At 43.6% G+C, this 25,306-nt stretch overlaps 1 protein-coding gene across 1 annotated transcript; it reads right to left on the reverse strand.

Annotated features, from left to right (window-relative positions):
* Window positions 1–15,702: 15,702 nt before the first annotated feature.
* LOC129713968 (pro-adrenomedullin-like) lies at window positions 15,703–23,123 on the reverse strand. Its single transcript, XM_055663400.1, has 4 exons — window positions 22,974–23,123; window positions 17,517–17,613; window positions 16,787–16,945; window positions 15,703–16,034 (listed from the first exon to the last, which is right to left on the reverse strand). The coding sequence occupies exons 2-4, from the start codon at window positions 17,597–17,599 to the stop codon at window positions 15,779–15,781; spliced, it is 498 nt and encodes a 165-aa protein (XP_055519375.1). The 5' UTR covers window positions 17,600–17,613; window positions 22,974–23,123; the 3' UTR covers window positions 15,703–15,778.
* Window positions 23,124–25,306: the final 2,183 nt, after the last annotated feature.

The following is a 25,306-nucleotide window of genomic DNA, read 5'->3' on the forward strand; positions in this document are numbered from 1 at the left end:
TAGCAAAGATATTTTTTCACCCGAATGGTGGTGAATGTCTGGAATTTATAGACCACGGAAATGGTAAAGGTCAGATCATTAGATGATGGAGAAGATAAATATGAGAGATTGATGGGGGGTCATGCAGAACTATCGCCAAAGCCAATTTGAGGTCAGCATTGCTCAGTCACAATCATAACAAATAGTTTGAGGGGTTTGGTGGCTTATTCCTGCTCCTATTTTCTTTCTTGCATTATTGTAGCATGTTTTAGCTCAAAATTATCTTTGGGGCATTTTACAGAATGATATAAGATGGTATAATCGCATTCTTGCCCCAGATCCCCATAGATATTTCCTATTCAACCTTTGAAAGTTTCCATTGAATCTTTTGCATTCCCCCATTCCAGAAACGCATCCCAGATCACAGCAACTTGCTGCATAATGCTAAAATTCTCTTCATTCCCACACCGACTCGTTAGTGAATGCTCTTAACTTTGTCTACTCACTCTCTTCCTAACAATCAATTTCTTCTGCACTGTCCCTGTCAAACCTCAAAATCCTTCACAATCCCTCATTCCTTCTCCATATCATCTGTCCCTCTTCCTTTCTTTCCCTCCCTTTCTCTTCTTTCACTTCTTCATCCCTCCATCTTTTTCCATTTGGATTCCTCTCTTTTCATCTCAGCCTCCACCTGAGAAGAGTGCCCTTCCACCGAAAGGAAATGAAACACTAATATGGATATAGTACAGAACCACCTGTTTCCATTGGAATGTTGGCAATGCCATTTAATACAGCCACCTCACTCTCCAGAAAGTCATAATCTCCCTGTGATATAGATACCAGATTGTTGCATTATAAACCTGATATTGACCAGTGCTTGTAATGGTTTAATACCGGTTATCCAAAGTGTCATCGCGTTTCATGTGCGCGAAGTCATCGTCAGAGAAGGTGCGAGACATTGGGGGGCTCTGGTCCTGGTTGTTCAGCCCATCCACTTGCAAGATCTTGTTGACGCCAGGGTTTGACCGCTTCAGCTCACTGTATTTAGGGAATGAGAGAGGAGAGAAAAGTGGTTTGAAAGGTTAGTTATGGCACAGATCAATTGCCTCAAAAACGACCTTGGTTTACTTCAGTTTGTTTGAACCCACAACAGATCAACCAACAGAAGATGTTAGCACACTGGCTGTCCACTCTGCTTTAGCCATCTGGGCTTCAGGGATGCCTACATCAGACTGCACATCATCATGTGTGCAGATTGCCACAGAAGTGCTGTGGAGGCCAAATCAATGGATATTTTAAAGGCAGACATAGATAAATTCCTGATTAGTACGGGTGTCAGGGGTTATCCAAAGAAGGCAGAAGAATGGGGTTATGAGGGAAAGATCGATCAGCCATAATTGAATGCGGATTAGACTTGATGGGTTGAATGGCCTAATTCTGCTTCTACCATTTATGAACATGGACTATAGTTCGGCATTCAACTCAAGCATACCCTCTAAACATCACCAAGCATCAAGACCTGGGCCTCAGCCCACCTGTTTCACACTGTGCTTGTGCCTATGACAATAGGTACAATTCTTGACCTGTTTTGGATTGAAAGTGACCCTATGTCACTGAACATATGACAAGAAAGTGGGGGGGAAGTATCTTTGGTATCTCCTAGCCTGATATCACTCTATATTGGAGGGTGGTCCACTGCCCTGATATCACTCTATATTGGAATGTAGCCAATTGCACTGATGAAACTCCACATTAGAGAGTGGCCCACTGATATCTCTTTATATTGGGGTGTGTTTGATTTTACTATGAACCTGAATTCTTCAGGATGTGGAGTGTAAGTCACAGTTGAATGTTACAGGATACTTGGGTCAGCTACATGTTGTTACTGGGCTACCTGGTTGAATAACTTGAAACAAATCTTCTCCGTCGCCTCTTGCCAAAGTTTTCGAGGCTTGTGGTGTTTGAGTGGGGGGGGAGACATCCTTTAGCTCATTGGTTAATACTTTATTCAGCGTGTCGGACAGGTTGTGTATCAGGCAAGTGCCGAGTTTGCAGGCAGTTCGTTTGAAGTTTTGTTGGTGCCTCTTCACCTTGCTATGTGACACGGCGATGGAATCAAAACAGTCAGTCAGTACAATTAATCTGGCCCATGTGAATACACAGTCAAAACAGCGACCCACACCTCAAGCTCTGGAACTCCCTCCCTGTATCTCCCAACCTGTTCATTCATAATTTCCATAGCAACAAAGGATTTTGTTTCAATAACAGGACATTTTTGCTCAGTGATATGCCTTTTGAGCATTTTCTAGATTGATTGCAGGAGGCAGTCCTTGGTACCATACCTGAACACATCATCAGTGATGTAACCTGGGGTCATCAGGTGTTTCGGATCTTTCAACATCAGACACCCTCATCCAGGCGGCCCAGCCGTGGTTGATCAGACCACGACTTTTGTTCAGGTGGCATTTGCTCCTCCCCATGGACGTGAATTGATTACTCACCTATTGGCATTGTCCACCTCCTGTGCCTCACCAGGAGTTCCAATGTTTAAACAGAAGAGGGCAACAAGAGCCATTATCATCATCTTGATATGCTGATCTGGAAATGCAAAGTATGCAGAAATTATCACGGTGCTTGTGCTGCCAGCTGCAGTTTGAATAGGAATGGTGTGAGTGTTGCTGCTGTTAGCCCAGGGAACACTGCTGAACCCCTCCACCCCAGTTCCTTGGTCTTTTATATTTATTCTGCAAGACTCAGATAATGTTTATCCTGTAACCCACCAGGGCAAGGAGAAGTGCAGCAGATATTGGGAACTTCACCACATACAGGAGTGCATGAGAATGTGGCATAAGATAGAAATTGTGCAGACAGGCGATCGATGACTTGGACAGGGTGGGCCGAAGGGTGTGTTTCTATGCTTTATCGCTAAACTCAAAATGTAGGTTCCCTACATGTCAAAAACTACCCTGACCTGAAGTTTGATAAACTTAGCTGAAGTGGGGCAGGATATGAGTTGTTGTCTTCAGGACCACCGAACTAAAGTCTAGTTGAAGGGTCCGCCAACTGTGACCTCCAGGAAACAGGAGAGAAATATCATCGGAGCATGAGAAAACTGCATCTCCCCTTAATTTCTGAATTGTCCAGCATCTTTGACTTGCCAGGGCATTCAAGAGTCTTTAGCATCTCAGAAATATAATCTATAAACCACAAAGGAGTTCTAACAATTAATATGAAAGATAAATATAAGCCACCTACCCAGTTTAATCTGGTAAACTGGACTTCCGAGTCTCTGAGCAATAATGTCTCAGTGATTATTGGATTCCTCATAGGACACCACTGACACTGCTACAGTGTGCTGGAGTGTAAGAGCTTTATACCTTGGGAAGCGCCAGAGCTTTATGCATTTGAAAGGGCGTGGACTGTCTCCCACATAAATTATCTCAGCAGCTTTTAATCTTCCCAAGAAATTATTCATATCTTCTTCATGAAAGTAGAACATAAATATTTTTAAGGTACATTGGTAATTGCAACAACCATAATATCTAATTCACCATTCACACTGTACTGCTTCTCTGGTGCAGCAATGCTAGAGTAATGGATCATGGGTGGGGATGATTTAGAGGCAAGGGAGATGATGGGTAAATTACATGGAGGGTATGATTAAATAGTGCGATTAAAAAGCTAGGGTGAGATGATATTGTGGACTAAAAATACAGGTGTGGTTCCCATGCATGACAGGGAAAACTCAAATATTTAGTCCCTGAGAATTCCCACAGTCATTGCGGACAAACTGTTGGAATCCTACAATTAGACAAGAAGAGCGCTCTTAGACAGGGAGAAAATGTAAAGGTTTGTATGTTGACTTTCTGTAGACACAAATACAGGTACTAGAACAGACTGACTGTTTCTGGACATGTCATTCCATAGGTAAACGGCAGAACTCCATCAGGTGGATATCTGGTGTTCATGTTGAAAGGAAGGTGTAACTCTTAACGATGGATTGGTACAGCTGATAGAATAATTTAGGTTATTAAAAGCTGGACAGGTAGAATAACTGGAGACTGCAGTTAGATACAGATAACAGACAGATCACCTGCAGACTACAGTAATAAAGTGAAAACACCTATCCATGAAATGGAGACACCGGTCAAATGCTGGGTAAAAAGCCCAATAGCAAGAAGCTAAGAATGTAAAGCTCACAGGGTGAGGACAGATCTGATCCTTGGTAACTCACAGATAAGGAAATGATTTGGCAGATAGGGAGGCGCCGATCGGAACATGGTGTTTTTCCAATGAAGTTGATCATTGACAAATATCAGAACAAATTGATCTCTCTTGTAAAAACTTGCTTCACCTATTATTTATTTCAGGATGAGCTGTTAAACTATACCGTAACTCCTCATAAAATAAAGATCAAACTTCAAACTGGTAAGTTCTCGTTTAATCTTACTATTACTGCTGTCAAATACATTGGCATCAGTTAATATCAATGTTATCAGATTCAACAGCATCTGACAGAGAAGTTGATTGCTATGAGTGACTCCTGCAGCTGGAAAACTAGAATCCTTAGAGTTGAAAATCCTATCGATGACAGGCAGAGATCCTACAAAAGACCAGGTAGTGTTCCACAGGTGTCCTACAGAGATAAATTCAGAGTTCCTGCAGCTGGACCTACAAATGAATAGGCAGGCTTCTTACACATAAACAAGCGGAGTCACTTTAAGCATCAGGTTGAGTGTCTCCTGATAGCGAGTAGGGTGACTACAGATCATGGTTGTATCTGAGAAAGACACAAAATGTTGGAGTAAATCAGCGGGACAGGCAGCATCTCTGGATAGTAGGAATGGGTGACATTTCGGGTCGAGACTCATTTTTAGACTCAGTCGGAGGAGAGGGAGACACAGAGATAAGGAAGTGTAAGGTGTGAAAATAAGACATCAAAGGGGATGCAGTTCATGGAAAATGTAGAATAATTTATTGTTAGATACATAAGTACGTAGACAATAGGTGCAGGAGTAGGCCATTCTGACCTTCGAGCCAGCACCGCCATTCAATGTAATCATGGCTGATCATCCACAATCAGTACCCCGTTCCTGCCTTCTCCCCATATCCCTTGATTCCGCTAGCCCTAAGAGCTCTATCTCTTTTGAATGCATCCAGTGAATTGGCTTCTACTGCCTTTGGAGGCAATGAATTACACAAATTCACAACTCTCTGGGTGAAACAGTTTTTCCTCATTTCAATTCTAAATGGCCTACCCCTTAATCTTAAATTGTGGGCCCTGGTTCTGGACTCGCCCAACATCAGGAACATGTTTCCTACATCCAGCGTGTCCAATCCCTTAATAATTTTCTATGTTCCTATAAGATCCCCTCTAATCCTTCTAAATTATGGTGAGTCACAGCGGAATGTCACAGGATGGTTCAGTCAGCTACGTGATGTGACTGGGCTACCCTAGTTGAATATCCCAGAAGGAAGATGGATCTTCTCCGTCACTGCTTGTCATGGCTGTTGGGATTCGTAGGATCCTTTTTGTTGCCAGCTTGTTTCAAGTGCAGCCAGTGGCTACGTTATGTCCCTGGCAGCTGCTGAGGGTGAAGATCATTTTGAGCTGCTATTTGTGGCTTTGCTGCCCCAAGCTATGTTGGTTCCTCTTCATCCTGCCATGTGAAACAGTGTAAGAATCAAACAATCAGAACAATTAACCTACACAATTCTATTCATTGAACTAGTTCTGGTCCTTGTGAATGTACTGTCAAATCAGCGACCCACACCTCACTCTATGGAACTCTCCTACTGCATCTTTATTAATAATCTCCTTAAAAACAAAAGATTTTGCTTTGATAATTCGGTGCATTTTAGCTCAATGAAAAGCCTTTTGAGAATTTTACAGATTGATTGCAGGAGGTAGTTCTTGTTATCATCCCTCTCCTCAGCTTTGTTCCCAGCTCTCTGTAAATACTTTACTTTCAAAATTTGAAAGTTCCATTTGACCTTTCTTCCTTGCCAATTCTAGAAACACATCCCAGATCACTGCAATTTGAAGATTCTCCTCATCACTACATTAGTTCCTTGGTAAATGATCTTAATTGTATGTTCCTCTCTCCCTTCCAAACAATTCAATTCAATTCTCTATCCCAGTCCCCATCATGCTCAACTGAGCTTTCACCACACACAATCTCCTTTGTTCCCTCTCTGCCCTTCTTCCCTCCTTTCCCTCCCACACTTTTCACTCTGTCCCTCCCCCTTCCTCCTTTCAGATGGCCTTCTCCAAAGCTCTCCTTCCCTCAGCCTGCACCTGAGAAGAATCTCCCTCCGCCAAAGGGTAATGAGGCACTCAAGATATAGTACAGAACAACCTGTACCTATTGAAACCTTGGCAATGCCTTTTAATAGCGCCACATCACTGTCCACAAAGTCCTAAGCTCCCTGTGATATACAGACAGGATTGGACATAGTACAGAACAACCTGTACCTATTGGAACCTATGCAATGCCATTTAATACAGCTCTCTTTTGACAAAGTCATATGCTCCCTGCAATATAGAGACCAGATTGCTACATACCACACATGTGAGGTTCTCATCAGAGACATGTTTGCCGACGACTGCAGTTCGCACCCAGCGGGAACTTCAGTCACTGATGGACCGCTTTTTTTGGGCATGCAAGGACTTTGGGCCGACTATCAGCCTGAAGAAGACAAACGTCTTGGGGCAGGATACAGAGGCGCCGCATGTCATCACCATCGACGACTACAATCTTGATGCTGTCCATCAGTTCATGTACCTCGGCTCCACCATCACCGGCAACCTCTCCTTGGACACAGAGATTGATAAGAGAATCGGGAAGGCAATTCTCACTCGCCTCACAACTCGAGTGTGGACCAACCCAAAGCTGATAGTAAAGACAAAGATAGCAGTCTACAACGCCTGTGTCAATAGCACACTGCTGCACGGCAGTGAGACACGGACTACATATGTCAGGCAGGAGAGAAGACTCAACACCTTCCACCTGAGAAGCATCCGCCGTATCCTGGGCATATCCCGGCAAGTCCAATGCCGAGATCCTGTCTCGTGCTAGCCTTTCCAGTATGTACACTCTACTCGGGCGGCGCAGACTGCGGTGGCTGGGCCATGTCCACCGCATGGAGGATGGCCGTATTCTAAAAGACATCCTCTTTGGGGAGCTGACATCTGTGAGGAGAACCATAGGCCACCCCAGCTACATTACAAGGATGTCTGCAAGAGAGATATGAAGGCGCTTGACATAGATGTGGAGTCCTGGGAGAGTATTGCAGCTGACCAACGAGCACGAGGTGGAGAGGTACCCGGAACCAACATCTCAAAACGGAGAAAGAGAAACTGTTGAACGCAATGGCAGACAAGCGGGCACGCAGAAAGGAGCGCAGCAACTTCAGCAAACCAGAGATCACACGCAAATGTGACCTTTGCCACAGAGACTGTCACTCCCTTATTGGTCTCTTCGGCCACAAGCGACTCTGCTCTAGCCGAGGTTTGGAGCAAGCAGCAAACAACTAGGATGCATCACCCATGGTCATTCATGACCAAGGGGGGCCTACAACAGTAGGGTGGCTACATCTGTTCTTACCTTGCCCCTTGCGAAAACGCTATACCCTACTCTCCATTTTTCTGTCTCTGCCACATCTGATCACAAGATGTGGCTTTTCATTCTAAGGCAACTACAACATTCATTTCTTTAGTAAACGTGGATTTCCTCTCCTGCTGTCATAAATAGATCTCTCACCCACGTATCCTCTGTGTCCCATTGTTCTAATCTCGTTCCTGCTCCCTCCCCCCAGACGGAACAAAGAAGATTTCCCCTGATCCGTTCTGTTCACCCCACTGGTCTTCGCATCCAATACATCAGAGTGTGGAAAGCAGAGCAACAGTCGATAAATAGGTATTTAAGTGTTCCAGAGATGAGTTTAGGGCCAGGAAGGTGTCTGCTGTTGAGCTGTTGTGACAGTAAGCAAACTGTAGTGAATCAAGGCTGGCTGGAATGCAGGAGTTAATATGAGGGATAAATATGTTCCGTCTGGGCCCGGTGCGGTGCGGAGACGGTGCTCCGGTGGCTGAGGTGGCATTCTGGCGGCAGCGACCGGAATCCGGGTCTCGGCCGCGGGCCAGTGGATGACATCGTCGGGAGCTCGCGGGTCACAGGTTGATGCCTGTTTTCCGGAGCTCCCGTGGCAACAGCTGCGTCCGCTGGACTGGAGGGCGGCAGCTTCGACCACCCCCGGGCCGCGGAGCTTGAACCGCGGGACTGACTTACCATCGCCCGGTGGGGTATCGCCTCAGCGCAGAGGGAGAAGAGGAGGGAAGAGACAGCAACCCTAAGACTTTTGCCTCCATCACAGTGAGGAGGTGCCTGGTGAACTCACTGTGGTGGATGTTAATTTGTGTTTATTGTGTGTTTTGTTGTTTATTATTACATGTATGGCTGCAGGCAACGACATTTCGTTCAGACCGAAAGGTCTGAATGACAAATAAAGGATTCAATGTCACGTATCTATCACCAGTCTCCCAATGCACTTCTTGATGGTGGATGTCATGTAGTCATTGAGGCATGCTACCATACTTTTCTTTGGCATCGGGTTGATAGTGGTTTTCTTGAAGCAGGTGAGGAGTGAGAGGTTAAAGATGTCAGAATACCTTTGCCAGCTGATCTGCACAAGTTCTGAAGATGCAGCAAAGGGCTCCATTTGGTCCAGTTGCTTTCCACTCCATTCTCAGACCTGCTGAAAAGGCAGCCAAGGGTGACCTCCAATAAAGAAGCAAGAAAAGCTCCACAGATCATCAGAATACCGCCTCTCCTTAATTTCTGAAATGTCCACTATAATTGACTTGCTAAGGCAGCCAAGGCTTTCATGAAGTATCTCAGACACACAGTTAGTAAACACCACAAACAAGTTCTAACTATTCATATGAGAGATGAGGAAATGTTTTTTCACACAGAGAGTTGTGAGTCTATGGAATTCTCTGCCTCAGAGGCCGGTTCACTGGATGATTTCAAGAGAGAATTAGGTAGGGCTCTTAAAGATAGAAGAGTCAAAGGGTATGGGGAGAAGGCAGGAACGGGGTACTGATTGTGGATGATTAGCCATGATCACATTGAATATGGATTCAATGGCTCGAAGGGCCGAATGGCCAACTCCTACACCTATTGTTTGTTGTCTATTGTCTATAAATACAAGCCACCTTCCCAGTTCAGAGCCTCTGAGTTATCCATACAATAATTTCTCAGTGCTGATAGACTTCTTCACAGGATTCCACCGACTACTGCAGTGTGCTGGAGTGTAAGTGCTTTATGCCATTGAGAGAGGGTGTGGACTATCTCCTACTTAAATAATGTCACAAAGTTTTAATCTTCTGAAGAATTTATCTACAACCTTTTCTTGAAAGAACAACAAAAATCTTTTTTAAGGCACATTGGTAATTACATTTGCCATGATATCTAACCCACCATTTACATTGTGCTGTATCTCTGGTGTAGCAACACAAGATTGGGTGCAGTGGTTCAGGAGGCAAGGGAGATGTTGAGTGAATAACAAAGGGGACTGAATTCAGTGCTGGGATGTAAGTGGTTGCACATTGGTGCAGCTGATAGAACTACTGCCTCACAGTGTTAGAGATCTGGGTTCAATCTGTGTCAAATTTGTACATTCACCCTGTGACTGCATGGATTTCTTCTGGGTGCTCCGGTTTCCTGCCACATCCCAAAGACGGGTGGGTTTGTAGGTTAATTGGCCTCGTGAATTGCCCTTGATGTGTAGGGTGTGGGTGAGAAAGTGGGATAGCATAGTGTGGTAGATAACTGGTATGAACATGTGATCGATGGTTGGCATTGATTTGGTGGGCCGAAGGGCCTATTCCATGCTGTATCTCTGAACTAAGTTCAATTAAACAAGATATGGTGAGAGAGAGTGTGGGCAAAGAGACAAGCGTTAGAGATGAGATGCAAAAGGGCAAGGACAGTGAGTGGGTTTTGAATGATGGTAGTGGTAAATGAGATTGTGAATGAGAAATCTCAAACAATATCCCTTGCTATTCTGAGTCCTACAGATTGTGGACTTCTCAAAAGAAGCACTAACGGTTTGTATAAAGAAATTAATGGATTTGGGTTTGCACAGAAGTGACTGCGGAATGTTTAGGATTTCAGTGTTTTGTGGAAGGAGGAAGGAGAAGCTTCTGCTGTTGACTACATTGCCCCAGTTTTGAATATTGTCTGTGAGCATACCAATGAGTGGATAGGGAGGTAATTTAGAGTTGAAAGTTGATTTCCTGGAGACAGACAAATACTTTTATTAGAGTTGACTTGCTGTGTAGTGAGAGAACTTGAACTCCTGTTGAAGAACAGGGAAAGTTCCACATATGGTCAATAACAGCAACTATGGACAGAAAGGTAGGCCTTCCACAGATGGGTAGAATTCCTAGAGATAAACAAATGCAGCTCCAGCAGGTGTACAGATAGAGTTTGACAGGTGAGCTCTAACTGATGCATGTTGCCTGGTATTGCTATTGACAGAAAGTTGCAATTCTTAATGAGGTGAAGTTCGTAGAGTCAGTGAATTCAGGCCCTTCAAAGATTGAAGGTTAGAATGGTTGGAGTTTACAGGTAAGTCACATACAGACAATGGACAGTCATCAGCCAACACATCGCATGAATAAGGTGAAGCTTGTACTCATGAAGTGGAAGGGGCTCAGTGGAATGCTGTGTGAAAACGGCTACTGTAAGAACTTGAGTGTGAGATGCACATGTGCTGAATCCCTCCTTGCCTGTTGATAGGTCATATTTGGGCAACTCAAAACTAAGGAAATGTTTTCACAGACAGGGAGGCGCCAATGGGAACATAGTGTTATTCCTAATAGGATTGAGATTATTGATGAATATCATCAGAACAATTTGATCTCTCTTGTTGGAAATTTGCCTCGCCTATTATTTATTCCATGGTGATCTATTTTTCCCCCTCAACCCATTCTCCTGCCTTCTCTCCATAACCCTTGACACCCTTATTAATCAAAAACCTAACTCTTCACTTTAAAAATACTAAATGATGGTCTCCACCGCTGTCTATGGCAATGAATTCCACAGAATCACCACATATTTAATGTCACCCATTCCTTCTCTCCAGAGATGCTGCCTGTCCCGCTGAGCTACTCCAGCATTTTATGTCTATCTTTGATTTAAACCTGCAGTTCTTTCTTCCACACTCTCCACAGCCACTCTAGGCATTTCATTTGGAAGGTTTCATTCAGAAGATTCCCCTTCAGCTTTCCAAACTCCAGCGAGGACAGTCCCAGAGCCATCAAATGCTTCTCATACACTAACCCAATCATCAACAGGACCATTCCCATAAATCTTCTCCGGACCCTCTGCAGCGCCAGCACATCCTTCCTCAGGGCCCAGAACTGCTCATAACATTCCAAATGTTAAAGCCTCAGCATTGCATCCTTGATTTTATGTTTCAGTCCTCTCAAATCGAATGCTAACATTGCATTTACCTTTCTTACTACTGACTTAACCTGCTAATTCGAATTTCACTGTACCTTAATTGGTGCGTTTGACAATAAACTGACCTTGAAACCTAATTAATCTTTTGGAAGTCCTGCCCCAGATCTCCCATGTCCATTTGCACCTCTGATTCCTGAACCCCCTCCACATTTAGAAAAGAGTTTAGGCATTTATTCTTTCTACTGATGTGTATGACTGGACACTTTGCTATGCTGTCTACATTTGCATTTTTGCCCTCTCTCTCAACCTGTCCAAATCCTTCTGCAGGTTTCCTGCTTTCTCAACACCACCTGCCCCTCCACCTATCTTGGCATCATCCACACAATTGGCCACGAAGCTATCAATTCCATCATCCCAATCATTAACATAGAATGTGTAAAGTAGCAGACCCTACACTAACCGCTGTGGAACATCACTAGTCATTGGCTACCAACTTCAAAAGGCCACTTTATTCCCACTAGGGTCAGCAATCTTCTATCCATGCTAGTAATACCTTGCCTCTAATACCATGGGCTCCTATCTTGTTTAGCAGCCTCACGTGTGGCACCTTGTCAAAAGTGTTCTGACAATCCAAGTAAACAAAATCCATTTTGAATAGAATTGCAGAATGAGACTCTCTTTTGTCTGTTCTCTTTGTTACTTCCTCAGAGAATTCCAATAGATTTGTCAGACCAAACCATGCTTACTTCTGCCTAGTTTATCATGTGTTTCAGTATGTAATATATAAAATATGTAATTCTCACATGATAGCTGTAGCTTTAATACCATGACATATGAACATACACCAGTGACAGTCCTTCCAATTCACTTCTCTATCTGGCAAACGCTTTGGGGGTGTCCTACAGACCAAAATGGTGCTTGAGAAATTCTTGTCCATTTTACTGAGCCTAAGGCACTACTTTGAAGCAATGCAGGGTGATTGTCTTGAAGTGTTTGCCCATATTTATCCCACAAACCACATCATTAAAACAGGTTATCTAGTCAGACATTCATCCCTCCCTCTTGTGGGACCTAGCTGCATATGAACCAGCTGCTGCAATTATCACACTTTATTTAACTATGAATTTTTTAATGTTGCCTGAAAGAAATGTGAAACGTGTTATTGAAATGTGACTTACTTTTCTCTTAAGCAACACAACACAACCGAGACCCTGGCAACAAGATTTATTAAATAGCAATCTTTAATGAGTGATATAAAAATGTACAGCACTCTATCCATAACGACTCTTACATTATGCACATTATTTCACTCAAAATGCAATTTTATTTAAGTTATTAATTAATATACATTTTCTTTTCCCTGTTTCAAGTATTAAAGTGAAAGTATTTAGTGCATTGCTTGGAAACTTTATTGATAATTTAAGAAAGAAATTCTTGTTTACTTCCAAAACATTCAAGAGAGGCTCGCAGCCTAAAATGACTAAAAATCCTGCCCTTCTCCAAACACTTCTCCCAGATCCAAGCACAGTCACTCTGCTGGGATTTTCAACCATGCCTTTGGATGATTGGGTAGAAATGTCTTGGATTGCATGTGGCATCTAGGACAGAACTGAAAGGACAAGATCTAGGACACTGCAATGAAACATCGCAGAATGGTGTCCTGTTCTGATCTCCGTGCTGCTGTAACACCTAAAATCTGCCTTAAGCCTTGGTACTTGCCACACACACCAGTGTTATACCAATTACTCAGTGCTGTATATATATATATATATACACACACACACACACACACACAATATATATATACATATTCAAAGATATTTTTTGAGTACGTTATTGCAAAAAGGATAACGAAAGAGAATGCTCCCTCAGAAACCAAAGTGGTCATCTATGTGTAGAGCCACAGGATGTGAGGCCATCAATTAATATTTAAACTCTTTTTACTGTAGAGAAAGGCATGAAAACTAGATATACATGCATTTGGAAAAGACAAAGGGTGATTATGGGGCATGTAAGTGGCAGATCCTATCTCCAGAATTTGATTGAGTTTTTTTGAAGAAGTAACCAGGAAGGTTGACGTGGGTAGGGCCATAGACAAAGCCGATATGGAATTCAGCAAGGCCTTTGGCAAGGTTCTTCATGGTAAGCTGCTGGTGAAGGTTAGATCACATGGGATGTAGGGAGAGCTAGCTAACTGAATACAGCATTGGCTTAATGATAGGAAGCAGTGGGTGTTGGTGGAAGGTTGCTTTTCAGATTGGAGGTCTGTGACAAATGGTATGTCTCAGGAATCAGTGGAACCATTGCTGTTCATCATCTATGCCAACAATGGGGATGAGATTATATAAGGCATGATGACTAATTTTGCAGATTACACAAAAATGGGTGGTATTGAAGTCATTGAAGATGTTTAACAAGAATTACATCGGGATCTTGATCAGCTGGGCAAGTAGGCCAAGGAATGACAAATGGAGATTAATTTAGGTAAGTGAGATGTTGAACTTTGGGAAGTCAAACCCGAGACAGGACCTTCACAGGGAATGTTTGGATCATGGGGAATGTTGTACAGCAGAGGGATTAGGAGTACAAATACATAGTTCCCTGAAAGTGCCATCCCAGACAGATGGAATGGTAAAGAAGGCTTTTGACATGTTGGCATTGATTAGTCAGGAAAAAGTGATTTGAGCACTGTGTTCAGTTTTGGTCACCATGCTATTGGAAAGAAACTGAAAAGAGTTCATAGAAGATTTAAGTGTTTGTTGCCAGGAATCGAGGGCCTGAGCTATAGGGAGAGATTGCGCAGACAAAGACTTTATTCCTTGTAGTGCAGGAGGCTAAGGGGTGATCATGTAGAGGTATATCAAATTTTTAATGGAGGAGATAGGGTGAATGCACAGAATCATTTGCCCAGGATAGAGGGGAACGAAGAACTGGAAAGCATTGATTTAAGATGAGAGGGGGAAAACCAATAGAAACTGAGGGGCAACTTTTTCATACAAAGGGTGATGGGTGTATGGAACAAGATCCAAAAGAAGTTGTTGAGAAAGATACAATGACAAAATTTAAATGACATTTGGACAGGTACATGGGTAGGAAAGGTTTAGAGGGATAATGGCTAAATGTTGACAAATTAGACTAGCTGGATAAGACATCTTGGTTAGCATGGACAAGTTGGGTTGAAGATCCTGTTTCTGTGCTGTATGACTCCAATCAAATATATATGTATGTGCATGTAATTATATACCATATCTCTGCACATATTTTTGCAAATATACACCAATATATATACATGCACTCACATCACCACATACATAAAAATTGCAAATATTCATTTTCTCATCGGATGCTCCATATGCCTTACCGAGCAGGAGGACAATCTAGCTGATGAGTGCCCACTACTGCTGATGCAAAGGTCTTACAGCAGGGTACAGAAATGTATCTTCTGCTACTCCCACCATTGCCTCTTGGGGGCAGAGCTGCTCCACTAACCCAAGAACAAACTGAGTTCTCTCAGTTTTAATATAGTGAAAGCTTTGTATGCAACCAGGCAGTCAAGGCATTTCCATTCCCTGATTTCTACTTGGAAGCAAGTCCAACATATTGTGTTTGTACACTTAGCAAGCAACTACTATTCGACCAACTGGTCCAGTGCCCTGTCCTGCCTAATTAGCAGCAACATTGGTCTCTGGGTTGGAGTGATAGGACAAAGAGTAGGCACGAGGCACAGAGGTTTAATGCAAAGTGATGGGAGCTCAACTGTGCTGCAGAGGAGAGGGTTCATACGTTGACCTCCATTCGCCAGATAGCATGGCAGAGCCAGGCAGTAAGACCTGTGTAACTCTTAGGGCTCAAAGTCCCAGGTCACTTCATTCTGGTGCTGCGTTGGGCTCTGGATGAGATGACCCATTCCACACATCTGACAACTTTGAAGCGCTAGCAAATAAAGTTAATTATTTGGTAATCTGATGTAGGATGGAGTAGGGCAGACAGAATTACAGAGAGCAGGTAACTTGCTTGATTATTTATTAATTTGTCTCCATCTACTTGTCTTTTAGAAGATCCTGCAACAGTTCTTAGAGGGAGTGTGTTCAGTAACATTTGTGCCATGCTTCCTCAGACCCTATCCCCTTGCTCTTCATTACACAAATAGGAAAGGGTGGGGGGGGGGGGGGGGGGGGGGGGGACTGTTGGTTGTTGTAATTGACCAACTAAAAATGTCTTCTGTTGTGGGATTTTCCGTGGTCTTTTCCTTGGAAGATCAATTCTTCAGGATGTGGCGTGTAAGTCACAGTTGAATGTCACAGGATACTCGGGTCAGCTACATGTTGTTACTGGGCTATTTTGGTTGAATACCCCGGAAGGAAGATTGATCTTCTTCGTCGCTTCTTGCCATAGCTGTGGGGGTCTGATGTGTTCTTGGGGGCAGTGCTATCTTTGCCCTTGCTGGCTGCTATCAGGTACAGCCAGTTGGCCAGGTTGTGTGTCTGGCAGGTGGTGAGGGGGCAGCCCCGTTTCCCCAGTCGATAGTAGTTTTGCTGTCCCAAGCTATGTCGGTGCCTCTTCACCCTGCTCTGTGGCACAGTGCTGGAATCAAAACAGTCAGTCAGTACAATTAATCTGACCCATGTGAATACACAGTCAAAACAGCGACCCACACCTCAAGCTCTGGAACTCCCTCCATGTATCTCTCCAACCAGTTCATTAATAATTTCCATAAAAACAAAGGATTTTGTTTTGATAACAGGACATTTTATGACATGTCTTTTGATTGCAGGAGGCAGTCCTTGGTACCATCCTTCTCCTCCGTTTTGTCCCCATCTCTCTGTAATTTCAACGTTTGAAAGTTCCTTTCCAGGAACATATCCCAGATCACTACAACTCGTTTTTTAAAGACGAAACTTGTCTCTTCTCCATACTAGCTCTTTTGTAAATACTCTTAAATCTATATTTCCTCTCTCCCTCCCCCCCTTATAATTCAACTCTCTTTCCCTGGCCCCATCTTGCCTCCCTCACTCTGCTTGGTTCCCTTTGCCATCCTTTCCTCTTTTTACTCCCACACTTTTGTCTCCATCCACCCCCTTCTCTCATTTTTTGATGTCCCACTCCAATGCTCTACTTCCCTCAACCTGCACCCTGGAAGAATGCCATGCCATCAAAGAATTGAGGCACTCATGTGGACATAGTACATACTGTAAAAACCTGTACCCATTGCAGCATTGGCGATGCCAGTTAATACAGCCACCTCACTCACTGGAAAGTCACAAGCTTCCTGTGACATAGTCAAGATTGCTACACTGTATCCCAGATATTGACCAGTGTCTGCGATCCTTTGATACCTGATATCCGAAGTGCCTTCGAGTTTCATGTCTTGGCCATAGTCAAAGAAGGTCTGAGACTTCTTGGCGCGCTGGTCATGGTCGTCCATCCCAGTCTCCTTGGTATTTCTCAGCTCACGCAGATACATGAGGAGGTCAGACGTTGGCAGCCGCTGTTCACTGGGTTTAGAGGACAAGAGATACTGTCACTGAGAGTAATGGTAGATGGAACAAGCTGCGAGAGGCAGGTGCGATAACAACATTTAAAAGAGTTAAATTGAGAGGAAAGGGTTGGATGGATATGGGTTAAATGCAGGCAAGTAAGTCTAGCTTTGATGGGACATCTTTGTAGGCATTGACAAGTTGGGCTAAAGAGCCTGTTTCCGTGCTGTGTAACTCGAGGACACATCTACCCTGCAGTACAGCACCACTGACTGGGAAGAGGAAGAATCTCTAGACTGATATTATTCCAGACTGATATGTGTTTGATTTTACTCTGCACCTAAATTATATTGAATGTGTTTTCATCCCAGTCTTAGTCCGACCTGAATTCTCGTTTTCTTCCGTTGAGTTGCTCCAGTAATTGCAGCTTTTCTAATTAATCAAGTCTTTGGTCCTCTGTTGCTCCCTACGTCTCTATTTTGGCAGATTTCTTCCCACACGCTCCTGAGGCCTGACTGTAAAGGTCTCATGATTTTCAGATTGTTGTTGTTGGGGGATGGAGATTAATGAAAATGAATCGATTACTCACCTATTAGCATTGTCCACCTCCTGTGCTTCTCCAGGAGTTCCAATGTTTAAACAGAAGAGGGCAACAAGAGCAATTATCATCATCTTGGTATGTTGATCTGGCGATTGAAACGTTACAGGATTAACCACAGTGAATCAACCTGCCTGTTACATTTGTTTTTTGTTTTTTTTAAATATTTTATTAGAAGTAAGTACAATACAGTGGTACCTTTTTTACAGGTGCCTAATATATGTTAACATAGTACATTCTCTGTACAACTTCATTTTTTATTTTTTTTAAAGAGAGAAATAAGAAAAAAAGAGATAGTAAAGAATAGGGAAAAGTGTAGTGTGTGTAAATAAAAAAGGAAAAGAGATAGTGAGGAAAAGAGATAAGCGAGAAAAGAGAGCAGGAGGGAGATTATAAATTTTTGAGACTCTCCATCATCCAGTTAGGAATGTGGTCTGAGGCGATTCTTTAATTTCTCTCCCTTCATTCACCATATTCTCTTATAAGCCAACTCTTAACCAACATGCTTGTTTGATACTGGAGGTAGTATCAGTGGTGCTTTTTTCTGGTAAACCATTAAACATTTTCCAACTATATAATCTTCCAACAATTGTTGATCAAACTGAAACTGGAGTTAATTGACATTGGTGGGACAGTATAGGGGAGCTTTTTGCATAACTAACCCATATTGACCTCTGAAGATTGTCTGATGAGGCAGAGTAGAGGACACTTTATCCTGTTGCAGACCCATGTTGTCCCTGCTCTGGGAGTGGTTGACAAGATAGTGCAGAAGGAGCTTTAGGGGTGGAACCCATTCTGCAAGGGCATCATATTAACCATAACCCCTGCTGTGTCCTACCACATCACCTTAGTCAGGGTTATTGGGCACCAGGAGACCATTAGGCCCATTTTGGCTTTGCTGGATTATTGACAGAGTTGTCTAAAATCCAGTACGTGGTTACATTTTAACCTTCATGCCTACAAATCTCAATCTCTTTTACAAACGTATCCATTTAATCACTGAAATCCACATTGTATCTGCTTCCAAAGCCCTTCCAGTGTCAGGGTTTACATCTGTGACATCTTCTCATCTGTGTTGAAAACAGCTCCCTAAGTCCACAAGCCTTCAGACGTAGCAGTGCTCTGAGGGAACTGGTTGTAATGGCTGATAATGGCACTGAATAGGAAGAGTGATATTTAAGCTTGAGCTGAGATGGTGCCACACATGGGTATCCTTGGGGAAAGGTTGAAACTGCAAATCTATACATATTTTCTAATCCAACTGGAACCTGTGCCTATCGTCATTTCAACAAAAACAGAGTAAACTAATTCAATCGGACATTCTGGGCATAAATTAATGTTTAGTTCCTAGTATTAAATTACAAACAAAGCTGAATGGAGCTTTTTGTTTACATCCAAAATCTAAAGGGGTCAAATCTGACCTTAATGTTCTGAGATGACAAGTTTGTTGGTCTGTTTTCAATTTCTGGTGAATCTTGTATTTTTCAAACTATTTGCTGTCATTCCCAGGACTGGAAAAAATTCAGCTTTCTCTTGTTTTTGTACACAGGGTCAGCCCAAAGTACTTCCAGGTCAAAATCAGAGATAGGGTCGCTCTTCGACTGTCCCATGAGATGTGCCCAGGGCAGAGTCTAGGACAGATTACATATCGAGTAAAGCTCCCTCCACATTGTATTATCATATACTCCCAGGACAGCAAGAGCTTGGGTTCTACACTGTCCCATCAAATACTCCTAACACAAGGACGACATGATTTAGAATGAGTCAAGCTTCCTCTTCACTATCCCATCAAAGTCTCCCAGGATGAGACAGCATGGTTTGGACATAACATAAAGCTGCTTCTATTCTACCCCAGGATATGGGTTAGCAGAGGGTACAGCTTCTTCTACAATGTCATATCACACATTCCCAGGATAGGTTTGATATAGAGTTCTCTTATGATCATTGTACAGTTTTAAGGTATGGTCAGTGCAAGTTAGAAATCAGAATAAAGCTCACACCGTTAGAAGCTGCAACCACTAAAAAGTAGCTAAAAATGTGAAGAGTACTGGCCATTGTATGTATAGCTCCTGGAGCCGCAAATGATTACTTTATTCACACCCTCCTCACACCCCTTTGTTAGTTCAATGCTGGATTTTGGTGTTGGATTGGTCAACGCTGGCACAAACTGAATGTCTCGGCCCAACCCTCACATCCCCAACCCACATCCCCAACCCTCAGATCAGCTCAGATACCACAGGTTCACATTCACCAACTTCATCCCGTACCCACTCCTGCCACTGAGAATCTCCCAAGCCCCTTGTCCCAGTACACTGGCACTGTTCCTGCAGAGCCATCCTGGAAGTGGCTTTGGAAACAGACAGATTAATATTGATCCAGACCTGTGGTGTTCTAACCTAGTTTGTTGCGTAAAGTGGGAGTCAATCCAAGTGGGTCAATGTTTAACCATCCAACAACTGACTCCCTGTGTACATGTAATTCAGAACTCTCAAGGTCTCAATTGATCTATTAATATTCCCTACAGTGCCATTTCGTTGTCTCTGTACTGTACACTGACAATGACAATTAAAATTGAATCTGAATCTGATTTAGACTTTAGAGATACAGCATGGAAACAGGCCCTTTGGTCCATCAAGTCTGTGCCGACTAGCAATCACCCCCCGTACACTAGCACTATCCTACACACTACGGACAATTTACTATTTTTACCAAAGCCAATTAACCTACAGACCTACGCTTCTTTGGAGTGTGGGAGGAAACCGTAGCACCCAGAAGAAACCAATGAGGTCACAGGGAGAACATACAAACTCTGTAACAAACAGCACCCATAGTTGTGATCGAATCTGGGTCTCTGCCGCTGTAAGGCAGCAACTCTACCGCTGCACCACTGTGCCACCCATTTCCTGAGGACTGTTACATATCTCCAGATGGTCTTAACCCAAATGGGAGCTCTTGCTGTGTAAGCAGTTCAGAGTTATGTAACTATGGTGTAGAGGAACTATTACAACCAGCTGCTCTACAGAAGCTGTTTGCAAGTGACACAATCACAAGGATGTAAAGTCCGATGAAAAGGAGGCATTTTCAACTGCTAACGTTACCTAACTTATCAATGGCTATGACTGGGACTTCCTAACTGGAAGCGATGTTGGAATGTATAGTTGAGGCGTGAACCAGATCACACTGCTACGTTCTACATCCCTGCTACCTTATGTTCTCTGCAGATCCAACCATTCCAATTCTGAAGAAAGGTCCCGTTCCGAAATATCACCTATTCACATTCTCCAGATATGCTGCCTGATCCGCGGAGTTGCTCCAGCACTTTGTGTCTTCCTTTCTAAATCAGCATGTGCAGTTGCTTGTTTCTACATTCCAACGGGTTGATGGCTAGCTGGACATTCTCGTGAACTTGAACTCAATCAAACATACTGCTGTTCCTGAAACTGACCCATTCTACATCTCCTATGCCCCACATGCACTAGTGCTCCTCAGCTCCTGATTGGGGAACACCCAGATTTCCATTTCTTACCCTTGTTTATAGAGTCTCCACGAACTCACCCCTCTGTCTGTGATCACCACCATTCCTACCCCGTGATCAGTACAACTCTCCGGACCTGACCTCTTGACCAACCCCTAGATTAATTACTCCACCACCAACCCTGCCTTTGGTTGTTAAGGCTGTGAGTTCTGCATCATCTTTCTCTCAAACCCTCTCTGCATTTTGTAAGGCATTTCTTTAAAAATTGCTCCTGAACCAAGCTTTTGGCTATTTTACTTCAAGCTGTTTGGACACATCTTGTTCAGTAATCCTGCAAAGTTCCTTCGAATATTTAAAAGGAGTTATGTACAGTATATTACACTGTTGCTGTGACACTGTCGCTAAAAGCTGCCTGACCCAATACTGGTTTGTAAATGTGACTCAGAATGTGTCAGCACCTCGAGGCATTAAGGAATTAGTTGGGCTTGAGATGTGAAACTGAATGGAAGGAAATGCAGGTTTTCTGGTGATTGAAGGACTCTGTGGGCTAACGAAGGATTAAACACATTCCTCTCCTCCAGGAATATAATTGTCAGCAGTTTACAGTTGTGGGCTTATTGGCTGATGACTGATTTATTTGCATTTAACAACTCCCTGTGTATGGTTCAGCAGCAAGATACACAGGGCTCGGCTTTAAGCACAGTCAGCGTCACAAGGCAACTTTTGTTGATCTGAGAAGCTTTGGGCCGTTGCTGCGTGGGCTCCTCCGCGCTAAAACCTGGATGGTGTCAGGTTCACTCACCTTGGCCGTGCTGAGGCAATGGTAGGATATTGGTTGTTGAGCTCAGTACCCAGTCTGGGATTGCAGACCAGTAACTTGTATTTGCAAATGTTTCAGGGCATGATCATTTCAAAACTGCGAGGTACCCCACGCTTGAAAAGTCCAACATGCTTTGGCTCCGCTGTGAGTAACCCATTAGGGTGGCACGGTCGCGCAGCGGTAGAGTTACTTCCTCACAGCGCAAGAGACCCAGGTTCGATCCTGACTACGGGTGCTGTCTGCACAGTTTGTACGTTCTCCCCGTGACCTCCATGAGTTTGCTCCAGGTACTCTGGTTTCCACCCACACATCAAAGCCGTACAAGTTTGTAGGTTAATTCACATTGGTAAGATTGTAAATTATCCCTAGTGCATGTGGGATAGTGTTAGTGTGCGTGGATCGCAGGTCAGTGTAGACTTGGTGGGCCAAAGGGCCTGTTTCCGTGCTGTATCTTTAAACTACAAGTTGACTAACCCACTAGCTTGGATCTTACTGCATAATGCCCCATGGTTGAGTAATCATACTCTTTGTGCTTGGTAGCAAATCACCCCTCGCTTGAGTACCATAGGTGGAGCATTTCCAATCTGAGATGCTCCCCACGGCTGAATGGTCAAGTGAGATGATTGAATACTTTATCCAGTTTAGGACTCAGCTATGAGGTACATTACTGTTCAATAGTTTAACTGGGAGACCACTATTTAGGATTGGAATTGGGTGTGAAGTCTGGTGCATCTCAGGGATGGTGAATAGGGGAATTCCTACATCGCTCCTGCCCCAGTTATCAGCTGTCACACCTGTCCCTAAAGTACTCAAGCATGGGAACATAGAAAATGGGCTTCAGACCCCCGCTGAACAGCCAGCTGATACTTGTACAGACTCACACACTCAAAGAGCCAGTGAGTTGAACCACCAATCAACTTTCACCACTGAAGCTATTTCCCAGTTAAATTTCTGACCTTTGGGGAATATGAGAGAGAATCTCCGACGAGCATCAAAATCTGCAACCCATCTTAATTTCTGAATCATTTGCCATCTATGCAATGACTTGCCAGTGCAGCTGAGGGCTCATTGAAGCATCTCAGAAACACACTAACATTAAACACCACAAATAAGTTCCAAACATTTAAGTAAGAGATAAACACAAAGCACCTACCCAGTATGACCTGATGAATTGGGACTTCAGAGTCTCTGAGTTATTTTCCGTGCAATAATCTCTCTCTGGTGATTGGCTTCCCTATATCCAATCCAAGCATTCGCCAGTGTCCAAAGGACTCCACTGCCTGTGCTGCCGTGTGCTGGTGTTTAAAAGCTTTATGCCTTTGAAAGAGGGCGTGCACTGCCTCCCACACACGTAACATCTTTAGCTCTTCCTTTTGCCAAGAATTTAAATGCATCCTGTTCTCCTTGATAAGAGGAAAGAAAAGTCTATTTTAAGACCACAGGTTATTACAACAACCATAACAACTTCTCGCCGTGCTGTTACATCCAAAGAAGAACTTGCACCTTCCCCAGAGGCTCATTAATTGAAGAATTATTATTTATTTCACACCCTTCACAACCCCAGCACAGCTTAAATCGTTTTGTAGCCACTAACCGTATGGCCAGAATTGGAAGCCTGGCAGGCATTTGATGGCAGGCAAGCTCCTAGAGTGAATACATCGGAAATATTTGTTAAGGTGCATGGGGTCCAGGGAGAATCATGTCTTTGGAAAACTGGCCTTAAGGGTGCCTAGCCCAACCAAGCCTCCTCAGAAATGTGACACCTTACACAGCGTTGCACCCCTTCAGTTCAGCACTGTACAATATGGTATAGTGCAGGCAGGCTGCTTACATTCAAGTGTCTAGACATGGTTCATATCCACAAGCTGCTGACTCGGAGGCAAAAGGACTTTCCAGTGAGTGATCGCTGAGTCAGTGGGACGGCACTGCACCGAGCTAGGAGAACTTCAAATCTGTGTCCGGAGAACTGTATTTGGCAAGAGCAAATGCATGTGCCTGTGTGTGTTTATTATAAAAGCTAAAACCAGGCAGAATTTATGCAAAAAAATTCTACTCGAAAGTCTGTGTGGATGAATTGATTGATTGATTGAAAGATACAGCATGGAAACAGGCCCTTCGGCCCATCGAATCCACACTGACCACCGATCACCCGTTCACGCTAATTTTCACACAGAGAGTGGTGAATCTCTGGAACTCTCTGCCACAGAGGGTAGTTGAGGCCAGTTCATTGGCTATATTTAAGAGGGAGTTAGATGTGGCCCTTGTGGCTAAAGGGATCAGGGGGTATGGAGAGAAGGCAGGTACGGGATACTGAGTTGGATGATCAGCCATGATCATATTGAATGGCGGTGCAGGCTCGAAGGGCCGAATGGCCTCTACTCCTGCACCTAATTTCTATGTTTCTATGTTTCTATGTTTTCAATGTTATCCCAATTTCGCATCCACTCCTTACACACTCAGGGCAATTTACAGAGGTCAATTAACCTACAAACCTGCATGTCTTTGGGATGTGGGCGGAAACTGGAGCACCCGGAGGAAACCTACGTGGGTCACAGGGAGATTGTGCAAACCCCACATAGACAGCACCCGAGGTCAGGATTGAACCTGGATTGGTGTGAGGCATCGGCCAGGACAGATATTGGCAGGACAGTACTGGACCAGACTCACTATCCTCCACAGTTAAATAGCTTGGGGATACAATTTGACTCGATCTGCCAAAACCACCAGGAGATGGAAGGAGATAACAATCTAGTCTCTTAAACTAAAGAGAGAAAGTTATAGGAATGCTCAGTATGTCTGCATAGAGGGAAAAGCTATTTCTGTCATTGATCCAGAACATTACCTTGGTTTCTCTGTCTCAGTGGAGATGCTTCTAGACCTGCTGAATATTTCCAGTGCTTTCTGTTTTTGTTCTGATTACAATGTAACAGCGAAAGTTGTAGAAACCGTGCCAACAGCCGCTGTCCGCGGGCCGTGGTTATGAATGATCAATATCAATGCTGAGTTTGCATGATTAATCAGAAAATGCCGTACGATTGCTTTAAACGACATTACTACTGAGAGGACTTTTACTGAGACATTACTACTGAAAGTATTGCCTATTCTGTGTGGCAATAAAATAAGATTCGATAGTATCACATAGTGCTTTTTTTCACCACAAAAATGTGTTGGTAAGCACAACGTAGATGTCACGTAGCTGTAAAACAAAATATCGACGTTTAGAGTAGAAGACATAGAGTGCTGGAGTTACTCAGCGGGTCTGGCAGCAACTCTGGAATGTATCATCACAAAAAAGCACTGGTCTCATAGCTGAGCCCCTTTCTTTGCTAATGTAGGTGAAGGGTGAAATTATGATCCGTGACAGGTAAGTCGGGATAGTGGCCAAAGATGTGCTTGAGAACCCCAATACGTGCAGGGAAACAGGGCAAAGTGTTCCTGGCATTCATTCTGCAAATGTTTGCTAAGTTATAGTGGCTCAGAGGTTAC

This window comes from Leucoraja erinacea, chromosome 37 (genome assembly GCF_028641065.1).
Source record: "Leucoraja erinacea ecotype New England chromosome 37, Leri_hhj_1, whole genome shotgun sequence".
Lineage (NCBI taxonomy): Eukaryota > Metazoa > Chordata > Chondrichthyes > Rajiformes > Rajidae > Leucoraja > Leucoraja erinaceus.

Bases quoted from the DNA above. Each gene is read 5' to 3' on its own strand.
- LOC129713968 (XM_055663400.1), bottom strand. From the start codon at position 17,599: ATGATGATAATTGCTCTTGTTGCCCTCTTCTGTTTAAACATTGGAACT. The intron at 16,946-17,516 runs GTGAGTAATCGA...CTCTAAACCCAG, and splicing joins GAGGTGGACAATGCTAATAG to TGAACAGCGGCTGCCAACGT. The intron at 16,035-16,786 runs GTATCAAAGGAT...TTTTGATTCCAG, and splicing joins GAAGGCACTTCGGATATCAG to CACTGTGCCACAGAGCAGGG.